The 18,151-nt window shown below is 44.9% G+C and overlaps 1 protein-coding gene across 4 annotated transcripts; it reads left to right on the top strand.

Moving 5' to 3' along the window:
- Positions 1 to 969: 969 nt before the first annotated feature.
- On the top strand, positions 970 to 15,899 carry LOC144679448 (zinc transporter ZIP6-like). 4 transcript variants are annotated; one of them, XM_078539838.1, is made up of 10 exons: positions 970 to 992; positions 2,493 to 3,253; positions 4,665 to 4,836; positions 5,894 to 6,063; positions 7,866 to 8,012; positions 8,722 to 8,833; positions 9,899 to 10,282; positions 11,908 to 11,988; positions 12,731 to 12,921; positions 13,791 to 15,899. In XM_078539838.1, exons 2-10 carry the CDS (start codon positions 2,495 to 2,497, stop codon positions 13,941 to 13,943), a joined length of 2,169 nt encoding a protein of 722 aa, XP_078395964.1. In that variant the 5' UTR covers positions 970 to 992; positions 2,493 to 2,494; the 3' UTR covers positions 13,944 to 15,899. The 4 variants fall into 4 exon arrangements, with proteins under 4 accessions (XP_078395964.1, XP_078395965.1, XP_078395962.1 ...); XM_078539839.1 differs by lacking the exon at positions 970 to 992 and adding an exon at positions 1,001 to 1,022; XM_078539836.1 differs by lacking the exon at positions 970 to 992 and adding an exon at positions 2,234 to 2,314.
- The last annotated feature ends 2,252 nt before the right edge of the window (positions 15,900 to 18,151 follow it).

The raw sequence follows: 18,151 nt of genomic DNA on the forward strand, positions 1-18,151 counted from the left end.
CAAAGATTCACAACCCTCTGAGTGAAAAAATTCCTCCTCCTCTCATCACTAATGGCCAAACCCTTATCCTGAGAATAATGCAGAGAGGGGTCAGTGTTATTTCCAATTTATACAAATGAGCTGTATATAGAACATTTTTAAGTTTTGTAAATTTGCAGACAACACTTAAAACAAGAAGCCCAGTGGTGCATGGGAGGGTGGATGGACACAGAAGGGTTTAGATGCAACTGGACAGATCAATGTAAATACAACTATTAGAGCAAATTCAAGGTGATGCATGTCGAGAGGACAGTAAGGCACAGGGCAGAAGAATTGGGGTCAGTAACTGTGCGGGACAGTTGGTCTATGTATGGGTCTATCTGTGGGTCTCTCAGGTCATTCTCTATGGACCACTTTCTGGGACACCCTCTCTTAGGTTACTATGGGTCAGTCTCTCTATGGCTCATTCTCTCTCTCTCTCTCTCTGGGTCTCACTCTCTCCCTATGGGTCTCACTCTCTCTTTGGGTCTCTCTCACTCTCTCTATGGGTCACTCCCCATGGGTCTCACTCTCTCTCTATGGATCTCTCTCGCTCTATGGGTCTCTCACTCTCTATGAGTCTCATTCTCTCTCTCTCTTTGGGTCTCTCTCTCTCTCTCTATGGGTCTCTCTCTGAGTCTCACTCTCTATAGGTCTCTCTCTCGCTCTAGGGGTCTCTCTATGGGTCTCCCTCTCTCTATGGGTCTCTCTCAATGGGTCTCTTTCTGAGTCTCTCACTCTCTATGAGTCTCTCTCTATGGGTCTCTCTCTGAGTCTCTCACTCTCTACGGGTCTCCCTCTTTGTGTGGGTCTCTCTCACTATCTCTATGGGTCATTCTTACTCTCTATGGGCCTCTCTCTGCTCCTGGCGCTGCTGCTGTTCCACGTTTCGACTCCTGGCGCCGCTACTGAGCCGTTTCCAGTGCGGCTGCGCGAGACCGCGGCTGCTCGCGCTGATTGTGCGTCAGTGGCCGGTGAGCGTGTCCGGGGCCTCGGTCCGGGCGGTCAGTGTCCGGGGGCTCAGTCCGGTCGGTCAGTGTCCGAGGGCACAGTTCGGGCGGTCTGTTTCGCTCCTCGGGGCCTTGCCGGGTCTGGGCCTTAGGCCCCGCCCTCAGTTTGCGACTATACCGGCAAGAGGCGGCGATCACGGGGGGAGGGGAGGATTGGGGGAGGGGGAGGGGAGGATTGGGGGAGGGGGAGGAGGGGGGATATGGGGGGGCGATGAGGGGGGATGGGAGTTGGGGGATGGGAGGGGAGGGCGATGGGGAATGGGGGGGTGGATGGGCGATGGGAGGGGGCGGGGCGATGGGAGGGGCGATGGGGGATAAGAGTGGGGGGAGGGGGCGATGGTGGATGGGTGGGGGGGAGGGGGCGATGGGTGGGTGGGGGGGAATGGGAAGGGGGCGATGGGGGATGGGTGGGGTGGGCGATGGGGGATGGGTGGGGTGGGCGATGGGGGCGGGGGGGAATGGGAAGGGGGCGATGGGGGATGGGTGGGGGGGGCGATGGGGGATGGGTGGGGGGGGCGATGGGGGATGGGTGGGGGGGGCGATGGGGGATGGGTGGGGGGGGCGATGGGGGATGGGTGGGGGGGGCGATGGGGGATGGGTGGGGGGGGCGATGGGGGATGGGTGGGGGGGGCGATGGGGGATGGGTGGGGGGGCGATGGGGGATGGGTGGGGGGGGCGATGGGGGGTGGGGGGGATGGGAAGGGGGGCGATGGGGGATGGGTGGGGGGGGCGATGGGGGGTGGGGGGGATGGGAAGGGGGGGCGATGGGGGATGGGTGGGGGGGATTGGAAGGGGGCGATGGGGGATGGGTGTGGGGGGCAATTGGGGATGGGAGGGAGGGCGTGGGGGATAGGAGGGGTGATGTGGGGAGGATGGGGACGGATAAATATTGGACCCACGACAGGGTGATCTCCCGCCCTTACTCTCTTCACTGTGTCGTCATGGGATCTTATTTAAATACAAGATCAGTCGGCATCTTTGTGGCTGTGTGGAAATGTTCTCAGGATGTGGGTGTCACTGGCATGACTGGCATTTAGTGCTCATCCCTAGTTCCCCTTGAGATGATGTTCCTGAACTGCTAGTCTAGCTATTTCAGAGAGCAATTAAAGGGTCAGCCACATTGGTGGGAGCCTGGATCTATTGTAATGTATTTCCAAAATCCTTTAACAACTAAGATTGAGTGAACTTTTATCGTATTAAATTTTAAAAAAGTTTTGAAAAGCAAAATGTAAGCGCCCCATTAATATGAGCAGTACAATGGCCTTGCTGCAGAATGAACTGGAAAGGTGAAGGACGAAAACTCTAGTATTACAATAGAATTGGAACTGAACATGTCAGAAGATTGAAAGTCAGCTTAAGTTTGGACTGTTTTTCTAATTACATAGTCTCTGCAAATAAAACAGCAACTTATAAATAGGTTTATGAGGTATTTGTGTGTCATCTATTGTTTCTTTTTGGTGATAGGAATGACTCCAGTAATGAGGTACCCACCTTCCGGGCTTTTCTTGACCTGCCTGGCGCTTTTCTTTTGGAATGAATGCTGTGCTCGTGCCGACCATGACGCTGAATGCACAGTGATCGGTGACCATGACCATCTACCTCTGCCGGATGTGACCACCACAGGTATGGACAGGTACAGGGCGGTGTTTGAGCAGAATTACTACCTGCACAAACTTTTCGACCAGTACGGAGAAAACGGCACCCTGACGGTGGAAGGGCTGGAGAAGCTCCTGTGCAACATCGGAGTCGGCGGAGTCAGAATGAAGAGAACCAAACACGAGCATTTCGACCACGCCTCAAAGAAACATTCGCTACTAGCGGAAGGAAGCATTCATCACCATTGCTGTCCAGAGTGTCGGCATATTTGGTTGAGAATTGGCTTGCAAACCGCGCCCAAAGAGACTGGAATTTTTCCAAAGCATAGCCACCCACCAGGCCAGCACACATCGGGCACAACGCCACCGGCAGTAATCTCTGCTGGAGATAAATCTGAAACCAAAAGACACATGAGACCAGTGCGCAGCCCTGCAAGCGCAATTCCAGCAATGGCGGATGCACAAATGACAGCTGGGCTCAAAGCTGAGCTCACCACGACTGGCGGTTACAGCACAGATACACCTGGCCAGCCACCGACTGAATATTCCACTCACAAGGATGGTAAGGAGGCTCAGAGAAGAAATAATCCACTTGAAAACCACACCAATAAAGACTCGAAAGGAGAGGAGGTAAGACTGTGTTTCATTTGCTGTGCAGACCTTGCAAGGGGCTGTCCTCCTGTGATTGGTGGTTTTCATTTCTTAGCTCTAGCGACCTACAACAACTTGCATTTATATGGCACCCTTAACATAGTAAAACATCCCAAAGATGCTTCATAGGAGTGTTACCAACCAAAATCTGACAGCAAGCCACATGAGGAGATCTTAGGACAGGTGACCAAAAGCTTGGTGAAAGAGGTAGGTTTTAAGCATTGTCTTAAAGGAGGAAAGAGAGGTGGAGAGGTTTAGGGAGGGAATTCAGGAACTTAGGGCCCAGGCACCTGAAGGCATGGCTGCCAACGGTGGAGCGATTAAAATTAGGGATGTACAAGAGGACAGAATTGGACGGGCGCAGAGATCTCGGAGGGTTGTAGATTGGAAGTTGCAGAGATAAGGAGGGGTGAGTGCATAGAGGGATTTGAAAATAAGAATGAGAATTTTAAATTTGAGGCATTGCTGGACCAGGAGCCAGTGTAGGTCAGTGAGCACAGGGGTGATGGGGGAATGAGTCTTGTGAGTTAGAACATAGGCATCAGAGTTTTGGATGAGCTGAACTTTCTGGAGGGTGGAAGATGGGAAGATCGGCCAGAAGTGTGTTGGAATAGTTAAGTCTGGAGATAACAATGCAGTTGATCAGGCTACATCCTAAAGAGAGAGAGAGAGAGAGAGTTCATTCTAACAGCCAGAGCTTTCTTAGTTGCTAATTTTGAAGATTCTTAAACATAGTGATGGGTTTCTGCCCCTTGCAAGACCAAAAATAAAAAAGAGTGGAAGTATCCATGTCTCCCTCATTCTCTTTGTGGATGATTACTGTTCTCTCTGTTTCTGCTGTATCCCTGTGTCCTGAACTGTCTGCTACTGCCACTTACAAACATACACAGCTGGTCGACCCAGCTTACCCCAGACCATATTAACCCGAGGGTTGGGTTTAAGCTGGTGACTGAGTGACTGTGTTCTGGAGCATACAATCCAGCAGCACCTCATTGTCTACAAAAGTGAAACTATTGTGAATATTGGAAATCTGAAATTGAAACAGGAAAATGCTGGAAACATTCTGTAGGTCTGGCAGCATCTGTAGAGAGAGAGAAAATGTTAATGTTTTAGATCGATGACCTTTCATCAGAACTGATGCTGTAGGGTTTGGACAGTCCCCTCCAGCTGACTCAGTTTCCCTACATTTAGTGCAGACGGACTGCCCCGCGCTATGATGGTGCACATGGCATTTCAAAAGTTCCCTCCATTGCCACCCTCTATTTAACACACTGAGTTTCAACTGTGGGTTGCCGGGTCTTGAGTAATTTACAATGGGAGGTAAAAAGGAGAAACAGGGTATTGCATTGGTCAAGCAGGCCTTTAGTTTGTGCTGTTGTTTCCCCTGCAGTGCCTGAATGCAGACAAGTTACTCTCATCCCATGGGATGACCCCACAGATGACTCTGACTGCAGAGCAGTTTGGATACCTTTGCCCTGCACTCCTGAATCAGATAGAGAGCAAGGCTTGCATTGCACATGAAGCTCGGGAGAAACACTCAGCTTCCTCCTCTGCTGGGGCAGGTGAATAATTTTATTTAATTTGGATTGAATGCCCCATATGCTGCATAATGTACATGTCCATTCCAAGCAATGAATCACAGAACAGTACAGTACAGGAGAAGACCATTCAACCCACTGTGCCTGTGCCAGCTCTTTCAAAGAGCTATCCAATTAGTCCCGCTCCCACTATCCCCCCCTCCCCCCCGCCTCGACTTTCCCCCCATAGCCCTGTACATTTGTTGCCTTCATGTATTTATTCAATTTCTTTTTGAAAGTTAACATTAAATCTGCTTCCACTGTCCTTTCAGTCAGCGCATTCCAGATCACAAGAACTCACTGCGTAACAGCAACAACTTTAGTCATTCACCTTAAATCTCTGTTCCTCTGGTTACCAACCCTCCTACCAGAGGAAATAGTTTCTCCTTATTTACTCTATCTAAACCCTTCACAATTTTGAACATCTCTGTTCAATCTTCTGTTAACCTTCTCTGCTCTAAGGAGAACAATCCCAGTCTCTCCATGTAACTGAAATCTCTCATCCCTGGTACCATTCTAGTAAATCACCTCTCTACCCTCTCCAACGCTTCCACATCCTTCCTCTAAAATATAGTGTCCAGCTGAAGCCTAACCAATGTTTGATAAAGGTTTAGCATAACCTCCTTGCTTTTATACTTTGCCACTATTTATGAAACCAATTATGCCACATATCTTTACAACAGCTTTATCAAAGTATGCTGCCACCTTCAAAGATTTGATTTAGGATTACATAGTATACATGGCACAGAAACAGGCCTTTCAGCCCAACTAGTCCACGATGGCGTTTATACTCCACTCGAGCCTCCTCCCATCTTTCCTCATCTAAATCTACCATCGTAACCCTCTAGTCCCTTCTCCCTCATACTTCTCTAGCTTCCCCTTAAATAACATCAGTACTATTCATTTCAACCACTCCCCAATGGGGAGGGTTGGAAATTGTCCAGTAATGTACTATATTGTTAAATCTGACTTAAATGGTTTAAAGTATATTTTGGAATATGTAGTGCCATGTTTTATTTTGTCTCTTTTTGTATTCTGACAGCTTGGATAGGAGGCTTTGTGTCTGTCACTGTCATCAGTCTGCTATCCCTGTTGGGTATAATCTTCATGCCCTTAATGAATAAGATATTCTTCAAGTTTCTCCTGACATTCTTGGTTGCTTTAGCCGTTGGGACGCTTAGTGGGGACGCATTTCTACATCTCTTGCCACATGTAAGTGCCTTCTGTATATAAGAAATAATTTTCCGAAAGTGTGTTGCCTTTTAGAGACTTGGTTAATCTTTGGGGCACCCACGTGGTGAGGCTGTGTCTGCATTCACTGATCTGATTGGTCTGTTAGACCCACTCTTCAACCAACTGCTGGAAATATTCCCAAGAAAATGTGTTACTTTATGATGATCTGTTTGCTTCATGATAACCATGTGAAATATTCTCTTGTCAATGTTAATTGTGATCTTATCTAGGGCAGTGCAACACTCAGTCCATAGCACCCTCGCCTTTGAATCAGAGGGTTGTGGGTTCATGTCCCACTCCTGGAAAACCAAGAACTGTGATTGTACTCGAAAGAAGTTGCAATCTGTGACTGTTGATAACTCGAAAGAGTATCCTTCAGCTGTTCATTTCAAACTCCAACACATTCAGATTCTCAAGTAATCATCACACCCTTGATACAATCTCACTTGCTGGGGTCAGGTGAAGTGGATGAGGCAGTAATGAGCATTAGGATGCTCATTATGTATGTTGGAATCCAGGCCACATTGCCAGCTGTTGGGTTTGGCCATTGACCTTGAAGGAGATATGAGGACAGCTGCTGACACTGGGCAAAGTGGATCAGGTTAAGATGTGAGGTGGTCTTGGTCTTCGTTTCCAGAGACAGAGTGCTGGGGTCTGTCTGGGACTGGTACCTGGCATGTACATCTCAACACCGGGATCTTGTGGAGATGTTGCCATATGTTAAATTTATTTTAAAGAAGAAATACATTACAAATTTCAAGTCTGCACTCAATTACCATCTCTGGTCCAGATTCACCAGGCACTCCTACAGATAGACGTTGTGTCCTCCACAACCGGGAGTGTACCTATTTAACCCACTATCTAGTTAAATGATATGCGACCCAGGGATTATAATGATAAGACCTCACATTGTTCCTGCAGAAAGTTCCCTAATTCAGACGTTCTTAACAGAGTGTCTGTGCCGCCCCACGCCCCCCAGGGGTCCAGGAGAAGGTTTCGAGGGGTCTGCCAGATCACCATCTTTTAAGAATAAAAGCTATTTAAAAACCCCCATCTTAAAAATCCCCCCACCCCCACTCCTCTGACCCACTGTAACAGCAGTAGAATTGCACAATTCCCTTTGGGAATATCTCTTCTCAAACTGATGAAACCCTCTTTAGCTCCAGTGCAGTACTGAGAGAGTGCTGTACTGTCGGAGGCTCTGCCTTTCAGATGAGATATAAACAAACAGAGAACCCAATTTCCCCCTCCGATTGCGTGAATGATCACGGCACTATTTTGAAAAAGCGCACGGGAATGCACCCAGTGTTCAAAGCTGCTGTGGCCAGAGTGACTGAACTTCAGTGTAATTTATCTTATGCCTTGTGAAAAGATTAGGTGCTCTATAAATGTAAGTGTTTCCTTTCACTATAGAGACTTGAGCAAGAATAATGGAGACCTGGGGAAGGGTACGAGAGGGTGACCGTTCTCCAGCAAGGGTTCAAAGTTCTCCAAAGGAAAGGGAATCAGTTGATATATCGGTCATTCCTTCACTGTTGCTGGGTCAAAATCCTGGAACTCCCTCCCTAACAGCACTGTGGGTTAACCTACACCACATGGACTGCAGCAGTTCAAGAAGGCAGCTCTCCATCACCTTCTCAAGGGGCAATTAGGGTTGGGGAATAAATCTCAACCTTGGAAATGAGGCTCAAAAATGGAATGAAAAAGAAGGCGCATTGGACTTAATGGTCTTTTCCTGTTCCAAAATGAATTGATAAAATGTTTATGTTCTTCCTTTGCAGTCACAAAGCGTTCATCACCATGGTGTAGAGGACCGAGATCACTTGGATTCCGTTTGGAAAGGCCTCACTGCTCTTGGTGGTCTTTACTTTATGTTTCTTATTGAACATCTTATAACATTGATTAAACTGTACAAAGACAAAAAGAAGGTAAGAACTACAATTAACTTTTGTCCCAAGGGAGCTTTTTAATGACAATAAGTGTAGTTTAGAGTTCTGATTGATAAACAGAAAATGCTGGACATACTCAGCACATCTGGCAGCATTAGTTAACGTTTCAAGTCGTTTCTGATGAAAGGGCATTGACCTGAGACGTTAACTCTGTTTCTCTCTTCACAGATGTTGCCAGACCAGCTGCGTGCTTCCAGCATTTTCTGTTTTTACTTCAGATTTCCAGCAGCCGCAGTATTTTGCTTTTGTGTTCAGTCCGCTGATAACTGAGTGTTCGGCAGTACAGACCCCGTCTCCTTACTTTTGGATATCCAAACAAGAACAGGATTTTCTGCATGGCGGCCTTCATTATAATTTGTTTCTCAGTTGATAAAAGAATCCTAACTGGCATCAATTAAGGAGAAGTTTTTGCCTTGTGCTGAAGTATAGTTTACATTTACCAGAACTGTACCAGCAATGTGAGATTTCAGTCATGTGGAGAGACTGGAGAAGCTGGGGTTAAGAGGAGATTTAATAGAGGTGTGCAAAATCATGAATGGTTTTGATAAACCTGCCAATCTTTGTTTAGCTGCCTGTAAGTTTTTTTTAAATTGAGTTTTCTCTTCCCCTGGAGTCCACATAGCAGTATTTCCTAGCTTTGGAGATTCCAGTATCTGCAATGTCTGAAATGCTTTTTTGTTTTCAACAGCAGAAGAAGCCTAGTCAGGATGACCAGGAGGTAGAAGCTGATAGAAATGCAGAACCCCACGAAGCACAACAGTTATCTAAGGATGAAAACCCAGAGGTGAAACAATTTGCTGGTAGGTCATCTACTGTAGCATTTTTTTACCCTTTATCTTCACAAGCTGAAATTAGTGTGGTCCTGTACAGCGGATCTCGCTAGGTTATACACTTTAGCGTGCCTGTGTTTTATCAAGTTTTCCAACTAAAAGCACTTGTGTGAATGGAAACAAAAATCTTCACTGCATTCCCCCACGCACCCCCCCTCCCACTCCTCCCTCCCACTGCCAGGCACAAACATCTGCACACGAGAATGCATGTACTGAAACTGGGAGATACAATGCAACTTTAGTTAGGAGTTACCTATGTTGTTATAGAAAGGGGGGAGGATAAAATGAAGGCAAACCAAATGATGGTAAGCGGAGAGATAGGAGACAAAAGCTGTAGTGATTGGAACATAATTCAGCCATCCACATAAAATATAATTCAATGAATAAGACCCAAGGTTTAAAGCATTTGTTGCCAATCCCTAATTGCCCTTGAGCCACCACCTTGAACCACTGCGGTCCCTGTGGTGTAGGTACACCCACAGTGCTGTTAGGGAGCGAGTTCCAGTATTTTGCCCCAGCGACAGTGAAGGAACGGCGATATATTTACAAGTCAGGATGGTGCATGTCTTGGAGGGGAACTTGCAGGTGGTGGCGTTCCTGTGTGTCTGCTGCCCTTCCAGGTGGTAGAGGTCGTGGGTTTGGAAGGTGCTGTCGAAGGAGTTTTGGTGAGTTGCTGCAGTGCATCTTATGGATAGTACACACTGCTGCTATTGTGCATCGGTGGTGGAGGGGGTGAATGTTTAAGATGGTAGGTGGGGTGCCGATTAAGTGGGTTGCTTAAAACGTTGATTCGGTTGGCCATTATACATTCCTGATTTTTGAGAGCAGTTATTTTTGTACATTGGCTTTACATAATTCCATTTTTTTTAAGAATGCCTATTACATTACATTTCCCTTTTATATTTAAATGGATTCCTACAATGGTATTCGGAGTTGTAATGAAATCTTTCCAGAATATTTCCTCTTTGCTGTTTCATTTTCCTGAAGTGTTTAATATACCCTTTTTTGGGTATTGGCATTTTGTTTGAATTTCAGATCCGGACGACTCTCTGGTTGAACCCAAGGATCAGTCAAACCTTCACTCTCTAGATTACAGTCAGAACTCCCTGACTCCAGAGCAAGAAGTGATGATTGCCCACGCTCACCCTGAAGGCAATTACAACGCGTACGTGCCCAGGGGATGTGAGAACAAATGCCACTCTCATTTCCACGACACCATAGGGAACGCCGATGACTCTCATCATCATCACCACCGCTATCACCACATACTACATCACCACCACCACCAGAACCACCATCCCCATAGTCACGGCCACTACTACTTTCAGGAGGATCTGAAGGATGCAGGAATAGCAACCCTGGCTTGGATGGTGATCATGGGTGACGGACTCCATAACTTTAGTGATGGTTTGGCTATCGGTGAGACCCTTTACCCTCATTACAAACAATATTCCATTGTTTCCAATGCAGCAGTACCCTTGTGACATGATAGCAATGTAGTAGAAGCTTGCAAGTTTGTCTGGTTGAGCAGATATAATTATTATTTGAAAGAATTATTATTTCGTTCCACCCCTCCTCCTCTTTTTCCCATAGCCCTGCAAATTTTCCCCTTTCTACTATTTATCCAATTCCCTTTTGAAAGTTACTATTGAATCTGCTTCCACTGCCTTTTCAGGCAGCACATTTTAGATCACAACTCTGCATTTTTTTTAAAAATAAGCTGCCTCATATGTTTTTCTCAGTGTTCTGAAGATCTAGAGCACAGTGCTGCAGAATCCAAGGTGGAGATTTTGAAATGTATGAAAATTGGCACTAAAGATTTTCCTGCACAGAACCAGACCATTCAGTCCACCACCTGCTGTTTATACTCCACACGAGCCTCCTCCAACTTTATTCCATCAACATTTCCTTCTATTCCTTTCTCCATTGTGTACTTGTTGAGGTATTTTCATATCAATTTCCCTCCCAACCTTTCCCCGAGGCCCTGGTTTAGTTACATTTTCATGTTGCAAGTTCATTCAGGCCAGAATAAGCTGAGACACTCATCTTGGCATGCATCTATGCCACTCACCTCAGCTGTTCCCTGTGGTAGCGAGCTCCACATTCTCACCACTCTGGGTTTTGTGAGGTGATACATTTTGGGTAAAACAAATAACAGCAGTAATTATACTCTTGAGTAAATATAGGCTTGGTGTGTGAGAACAGCAGGAGCTTTTTGAGGTGGAGTTTCACAGGACATTAAAGGCAGTACCTCTGGTCGAAAGGCTATTTAATTTTCTTTAAAAACGGAAATCTAAATGATTTGAAACCAACAAATTTGGGTCTAAATTCCTGTTCCCCCACTTGTCATTTACAGCAGCCTTTCAAGCCTCTTCCCCACCCCCCGAAACTGGAATCCTGATCCAGAGTCTATTGCAGGGGGTGGGAATTGGATGCAGTATTCATTTAATCATAGAATAATACAGCACAGAAGGAGGCCACTTGGTCCATCAAGCCTGTGCTAGCTCTTTCCAAGAGCAATCCAGTTGTTCCTAATCCCACATTCTTTCCCCATATCCCTTCATTTTTTTTCTTCAACTATTTATCCAGTTCCCTTTTGAAGGCTGCAGTTGAATCTGTATCAAGCACCACATTCCAAATCCTAACCATTTGTTGCATAAAAGGCTTTTCCACATATCACTTATAATTCTTTTGCCAATCACCCTAAATCTGTGTCCTCTTGGTTGTTTACCCTTCAGCCATTGGAAACCTTCAGGAACTGCAGTGAATGCTGCACCATTAAATAGTTCTTCTAGCCGGTTTGACTTTACTTTGAATGCATCCGATCTTGAGAGAAATAGACTTAATTTTAAGAAGATGTGATCCCAATTGTATGAAAGTAGGATTTTAAATTTCCTTTCAGGCAGTTGAGAATGAATTATTTTTAATCCCGTCGTCATGTACAGTGATATTATGCTGCATGTTTCACATTCAGCTGCACGTGTTTTAAGTTTCATTTGGTCGTTTTAACCACAACACAGTTAACATTTAAATCTTGTATTTAGGTGCTGCTTTTACTGGAGGTTTGTCCAGTGGATTGAGTACATCTGTTGCTGTATTCTGTCATGAATTGCCACATGAACTGGGTAAGATTTAAAAAATAATCTACACAACAGTTTGACTGTAGTTGCAAGAAACATGAGTGAAAAGGAAGAATCGCTTTGCCATTTGCAGGACTCCTGTTGAAGACAGCCATTCAGCCCATCCTATTTGTACCAGTATCGCAAAATAATCTCATTGCCCTGATCTCACAGTCCTGTATCTTACTTAGTTTATCTAATTTTCGCAACCACAGGACACCCTGGAGTACTTTTTGAAGTGTTATCACTGTTGCAATGTAGGTAATACTAAGGTCGATTTGTGCAAGCAAGATCCCACAAACAGCAAGGTGATAAAGACCAGGGTGTTCTGTTAGTATCATAGGTTGAGAGATAAAGATTAGCCCAGGACACGAGGGAGAAGTCCCCTGCTCTTCTTTGAACAGTCACCATGAGATATTTTACATCCAGTTGACACAGTAGTTGGACCGTCGGTTTAACATTTCAAATGAGAGATGACACCTCCGACAGAGCAGCACTCCCTCAGCACTGTACTGGATTTTGCTCTCCATTCTCTGGAGTGGATTTGAACCTACCACCTTCTGGTTGGGAGGCGAGAGTGCTACCCACTGCGCCACACTGACACCTTGAGATGCAGGTTGGGAGCTTGCGAGACAATAAGGTCGCCTGCTGGAGTCGCGCAGGAACACAGTATGGAGATGGCAGGTAAAACATCAATAATGAAAAAAGCACAAAGGTTTGAAAGTTGATTTCCACTCTTTGTCTGCAGGTGATTTTGCTGTACTGTTGAAAGCTGGAATGACAGTGAAACAGGCCATTCTGTACAATATCCTCTCTGCCATGCTGGGATACCTGGGCATGATAACTGGCACTGCCATTGGCCATTATGCCGAAAATGTCTCCACTTGGATCTTTGCTGTTACTGCCGGCTTGTTCTTGTACGTGGCCCTAGTTGATATGGTATGTATACACCACGCTCCTTTTCAATATAACTTCCCTGTTTTCACTGCTACAACAACTTGCATTTATGTAGCACCTTAACATAGACAAACATCCCATCGTACATTTTCTTGGACTGTCCTCTGCTCCAGTGAAACAAGCATATAATGACTGCTAACAGATCTGTTCCACAGCCTGTGCCAGGACATCCTGACAATGACCCATTCACTGGAGCAAAGTTTCGCTATGGCTTCTGATACAAGCTCTGTAAACATTGTTAACACGGTCTGTATATAAAATATTGGTCCTTAATGTGTTTATAGAATGTTGTTATTGGAACAGCATTGCTACAGTTTCTTCTATATAAATGACAGCTTTTCTTTTCTTCAGTAATTCCACCAGTTTCTGTCATCTGGGGCACTGCCACTTTGCTGATAAATGGTCCAATGTCTCTCTGCATCCTCTCACTGAGCCCAGTTTAAAAGAGAATCTTTTATTGTTCTGTTGTGTTTTCTGCTGTGTCATCCATTACTTGTCGTTCTCTTTGTTTAATGCTACAACCCTTATCTATCCTGTTTCTTCCCTGTAAGTAAGAGAATCTTACATTGGTAACCCTCTGCTCCTCTGACACATCATTCATTTCCAAAGGTAGTTGAAAGATTACGATCAGAGTTCCTCCCTGCTTTCCCTCAGCGTTCTAGGATGCAAAGGCGTTAGGACCTGTTGCTTGCTCCACATTGACACTGCCCCAATCTTCAATATTATAACTGTGACCATGCTGTCCCGACAGAATAGTAACTCTTTAGCAGACTCTCACACTGCTTTGAACCACAGCGTGACTGTAATGTAAGAATGAAAAACTCTAGCTGCGTTCTGATTTCTTCCTGCAGGTTCCTGAAATGCTTCACAGTGACGCTGGTGATCATGACTACAGCCATGGGGCATACTTCCTTTTACAGAATGCTGGCATGCTCCTGGGATTTGGCATCATGCTGCTTATTGCTGTATTTGAACATAAAATTTTGTCAATCGTAAGACTGTGATGTTTTTGCGCTTGTCTGAAACCTGCAGGTACCCTGAAGCACTAGTTTTATGTCTATTTATTTATCTGGTGTCTGTAATAATGTAGTGAGGTGGTAACACTGTTGATTGATCTATGCTAATGATGTGACAGTCTGCTAGGTGATAGCTCTCTCACAATTCAGGCCCAAATCCACATCCATGCTTCCTCCAACTCCAGTTCCAAAGCCCACAGCCCAAAACCAGGTTTTCCCACACCCGTGCACATGCTTTCACTAACACATATCTTCACCCTCATCAAACTGGGACCAATACCTTAAAGGGGGAAACATTATCAGTTACAACAGGACAGGCTGATGACCATCGTGGCCGTGAGATTTTCCTCATTCTGTATGTCTAACTCAGCCTCTCTCTACCCAGCGGACCTCCAGCAAGGCCTGTATTGCTCCGCTCTGTCCCCTTCCAAAAATATTTAAAACAGCAGCTAAGTAACGTATGAGGTACATAACAGAGACAGTACGAAGCAGGTTGACAAACAGTCACCACACAGAATCCAAAGAGTCAGAGACACGGGTGCAGCAATAACCATAAAGGAAACTGAGAGTGGAAAACTAAAACACGAGGCACATGGTGAATAATGAGAGAAACATGGTGTTACTGAGGAGACTTCTGTTTGCTGTGCCATACCACAGGCCCTCAAACTGGTTAGAATGATTCAACAAATCCTTGTTAATAGTCAACTGGTTCTTTCCGCTAGTAAACCAAGATTTTCTTCCTTCGGCCATGGTTAATGCAGTCTCAAATTCTATGGCAGCCTTAGACTTTTTGCATCGGAACAATGGTTGACCCAAATTTAGTAAGGAAAAAGGATCACTTGTTATATGCAAATGTCGAAAAGTAAGCACTTGCCCCACTGCAAGTGGAAAAATAATGGTTCAGTTATCGTTACTGGAATTCAGATTAGTGAAACCATTTTGTTTTTTGTGTGTGTGTGTGATAATGTGACTATTCCAAGAGAAAACATGTTAAGTTGCTTATGGTGCCAAACTGTGCTGCGATCTTTAGCTTATTTGTGGGTTCCCCCCCCCCATACATTGTTACTTTTGTTTTAATGTCCAGCTCTTATCCAAAGCTCTCTGATGGGAGACATTCGGTGCTGTTGGAAAATACTGATCGTTATAACCATGTAATTGGAAATTAGATTTTATTCCACAAATGAAATATGAGTGTAGAATTCCAAACCATTATTATATTTTTTAAAAGTTGCAACTTTTGAAGGAAAATTTTATTCCTTGGCCACATTCTGTAGAAAATAGAGCAGCAGAGATCGGTGACTACATTGTCATCCTATAAGAAGGCAATGTGAAAGGTACACAGGGTCTCCCTTCAGCATTTAATTAGTTTTACAAGATGCACTGCCGTCTGTACTTAAATGTGTTGTTACAAGCTGGACTTTAGTTCAGAACACTTGACAGGTTTTTTTTAAAGTAAAATACTCCTGTTACGAAAAATGAAAGTTTATAACTTGATTGTTACAAACATCCTTTATTATGTGTATTCATGATCAGTATAGTTACAATAGAGGTGTTCGCACAAGCTGTAATGGAGTGATGTTACATTCCACTTTACTTTTTTCTATGTAATAGATAAATGTAGAAAGGAGGACGAAATGCAGTTGAACTTATCGTAAATAACTCCTATATATTCCACAATTTGAAAATGAAATTCAGGCTTGTATTTAAAACAAACGTATGTTACAGAAAAGGACTGGACTCATAATTTTACTGTGTATGCAATCTTCTTACAGTTATATTGAAAGGGTGAAAATGGTGTATGCTGAATGAAAACTAATGAAGGGAGCTTAATGAAAGCACACTGAGAGCTTGTTTCCTATGGGTCTGTGGTTGTTGATGAAGGAGCAGACTATTGATGTAGTAAATGCTGTTACTTTTGAAGAATAAAGCGCTGTTTTAGATTTATGTTCCTGCCGTGTTTACATTCATTGTGTTGTGAATTTATTTTTTCATTCATGGGATGTGAGCATCACTGGGAAGGCTGGCAATTGTTGTCCGTCCCTGATTGCCCTCGAGAAGGTGATGGTGAGCCAATTTTTGAACCGCTGGAGTCCGTGTGGTGTAGGCGCACCCACGGTGCTGTTAGAAAGGGAGTTCCAGGGTTTTGACTCAACAACAAAGGAATGGCGACATAGTTCCAAATCAAGATGGCGTGTGACCTGGAGAGGAACTTATGTTCCCCTGCGCTTGCTGCCCTTGTCCTTCTAGATGGTAGAGGTCGCAGATTTGGTAGGTGCTGTCGAAGGAGCCTTGGTGAGTTGGTAAAGTGTATCATGTATATAGTACACACTGCTGCCACTGTGTGCTGGTGGCGGATTGGGTGCCTATCAAACAGGGGCTGCTTTAACCTGGATAGTGTCAAGCTCACGGGATAGGAGCAGGAGTAGACCATACGACCTATCGAGCCTGCTCTGCCATTCAATATGTTCATGGTTGATCTTGGGCTTCAACTCCACTTTCCTGCCCACTCCCCATATCCCTTGATTTCCATAGAGAATAAAAATCTGTCTTTCCCAGCCTTAAGTATAGTAAACAATGGAGCATCCACAATGCTCTGGAGTAGAGAATTCCAAAGATTAACAACCCTTTGAGTGAAGAAATTGCCCCTCATCTCAGTCCTAAATGAACAACCCTTATCCTGAGACTGTTCCTCCATGTTAGCTTGAGTGTTTTTGAAGCTGCACTCATCCGGGCAAGTGGAGAGTATTCTTTCACCTTACTAACTTGTAAATGGCTTTAGGGAGATAGAAGCTGAGTCACTGCAGAATTCCTGGCCTCTGACCTATTCCCCTCGGCACAGTATATGACAGGTCCAGTTAAGTTTCTGTTCAATGGTGACTTCCAATGTTGATGGTGGGGATTCGGTGATGATAATGCTGTTGAATCTCAAAGGAGGGTAGACAAGGCCTCAGTTTGTCTCATCTGCAAGACTGTGCTGCACTATGTCAGTTCTGCACAGGCAGTGTCAGCCTGGATTATGGGGCTCAAGTCCCACAACCTTCTGATTTAAAGAAAGAACTTCATTTCTGTAGCACTTTACAGTGAATGAAGTATTTCTGAAGTGAAGTCACTTGTAATGTTGTCCCAGCTTTGATCCGGTGAGGGGGAGATTCAGAGGGTTGGGGGTGACGTGAAGGGAGGAACATTAGTTTGAGATGGTGCAATGAGTGGACAACATTCTACTAAAATGGACAGCTCTTCCCCAGGACTGGGCTGACAGTAGGGTTGCCAACTGTGATTAAATGTATTAATAAAGTCATAGAGGTCTACAGCACAGAAAAAGGCCCTTTGGCCCATCGAGTCTGCGCCAGTCAAACAAGTACCTAACTATTTTAATCCTATTTTCCAGCACTAGGCCCATAGCCTTGTATGCCATGGCATCGCAAGTGCACATCCAAATACTACTTAAATGTTATGAGGGTTCCAGTATAACCTCCCATCACTTTCTGCTTCCTGCCACTCAGCCAATTCTGGATCCAATTTGCCAAATTGCCTTGGATCCCATGGGCTCTTACCTTCGTTATCAGTCTTCCATGCGGGACCTTATCAAAAACCTTGCTGAAGTCCAAGTAGACAATGTCAAATGCATTGCCCTCATCTACACACCTGGTCACCTCTTCGAAAAATTCAATCAAATTGATCAGACATGACCTCCCCTTAACAAAACCACGCTGACTGTCCTTAATTAATCCCTGCCTCTCCAAGTGTAGATTAATTCTGTCCCTCAGAATTGCTTCCAATAGTTTCCCCACCACTGAGGTTAGACTGACTGACCTGTAGTTCCCTGGTTTATCCCCTCCTCCCTTCTTGAATAATGGTACCACATTGGCTGTCCTCCAGTCCTCTGGCACATCTCCTGTCGCCAAAGAGGTATTGAAAATTATTGCCAGCACCCCTGCTATCTCCTCCCTTGCCTCACTCAACAGCCTGGGATATATTTCATCTGGGCCTGGAGATTTATCTACATTTAAGCCTGCCAGACCACTTAGAACCTCCTCGCTTTCTATGCTAATTTCTTTAATTATATCAGTCCTTCTGCCTGGTTTCCATACCCACGTCGTCCCTCTCACTTGTGAACACCAACAAAAAGTATTCATTTAAAACCCTACCTACGTCTTCCAGCTCCACACACAAATTACCACTATGGTCCTTAATGG

Source organism: Cetorhinus maximus, chromosome 4, assembly GCF_964194155.1.
Source record: "Cetorhinus maximus chromosome 4, sCetMax3.hap1.1, whole genome shotgun sequence".
Lineage (NCBI taxonomy): Eukaryota > Metazoa > Chordata > Chondrichthyes > Lamniformes > Cetorhinidae > Cetorhinus > Cetorhinus maximus.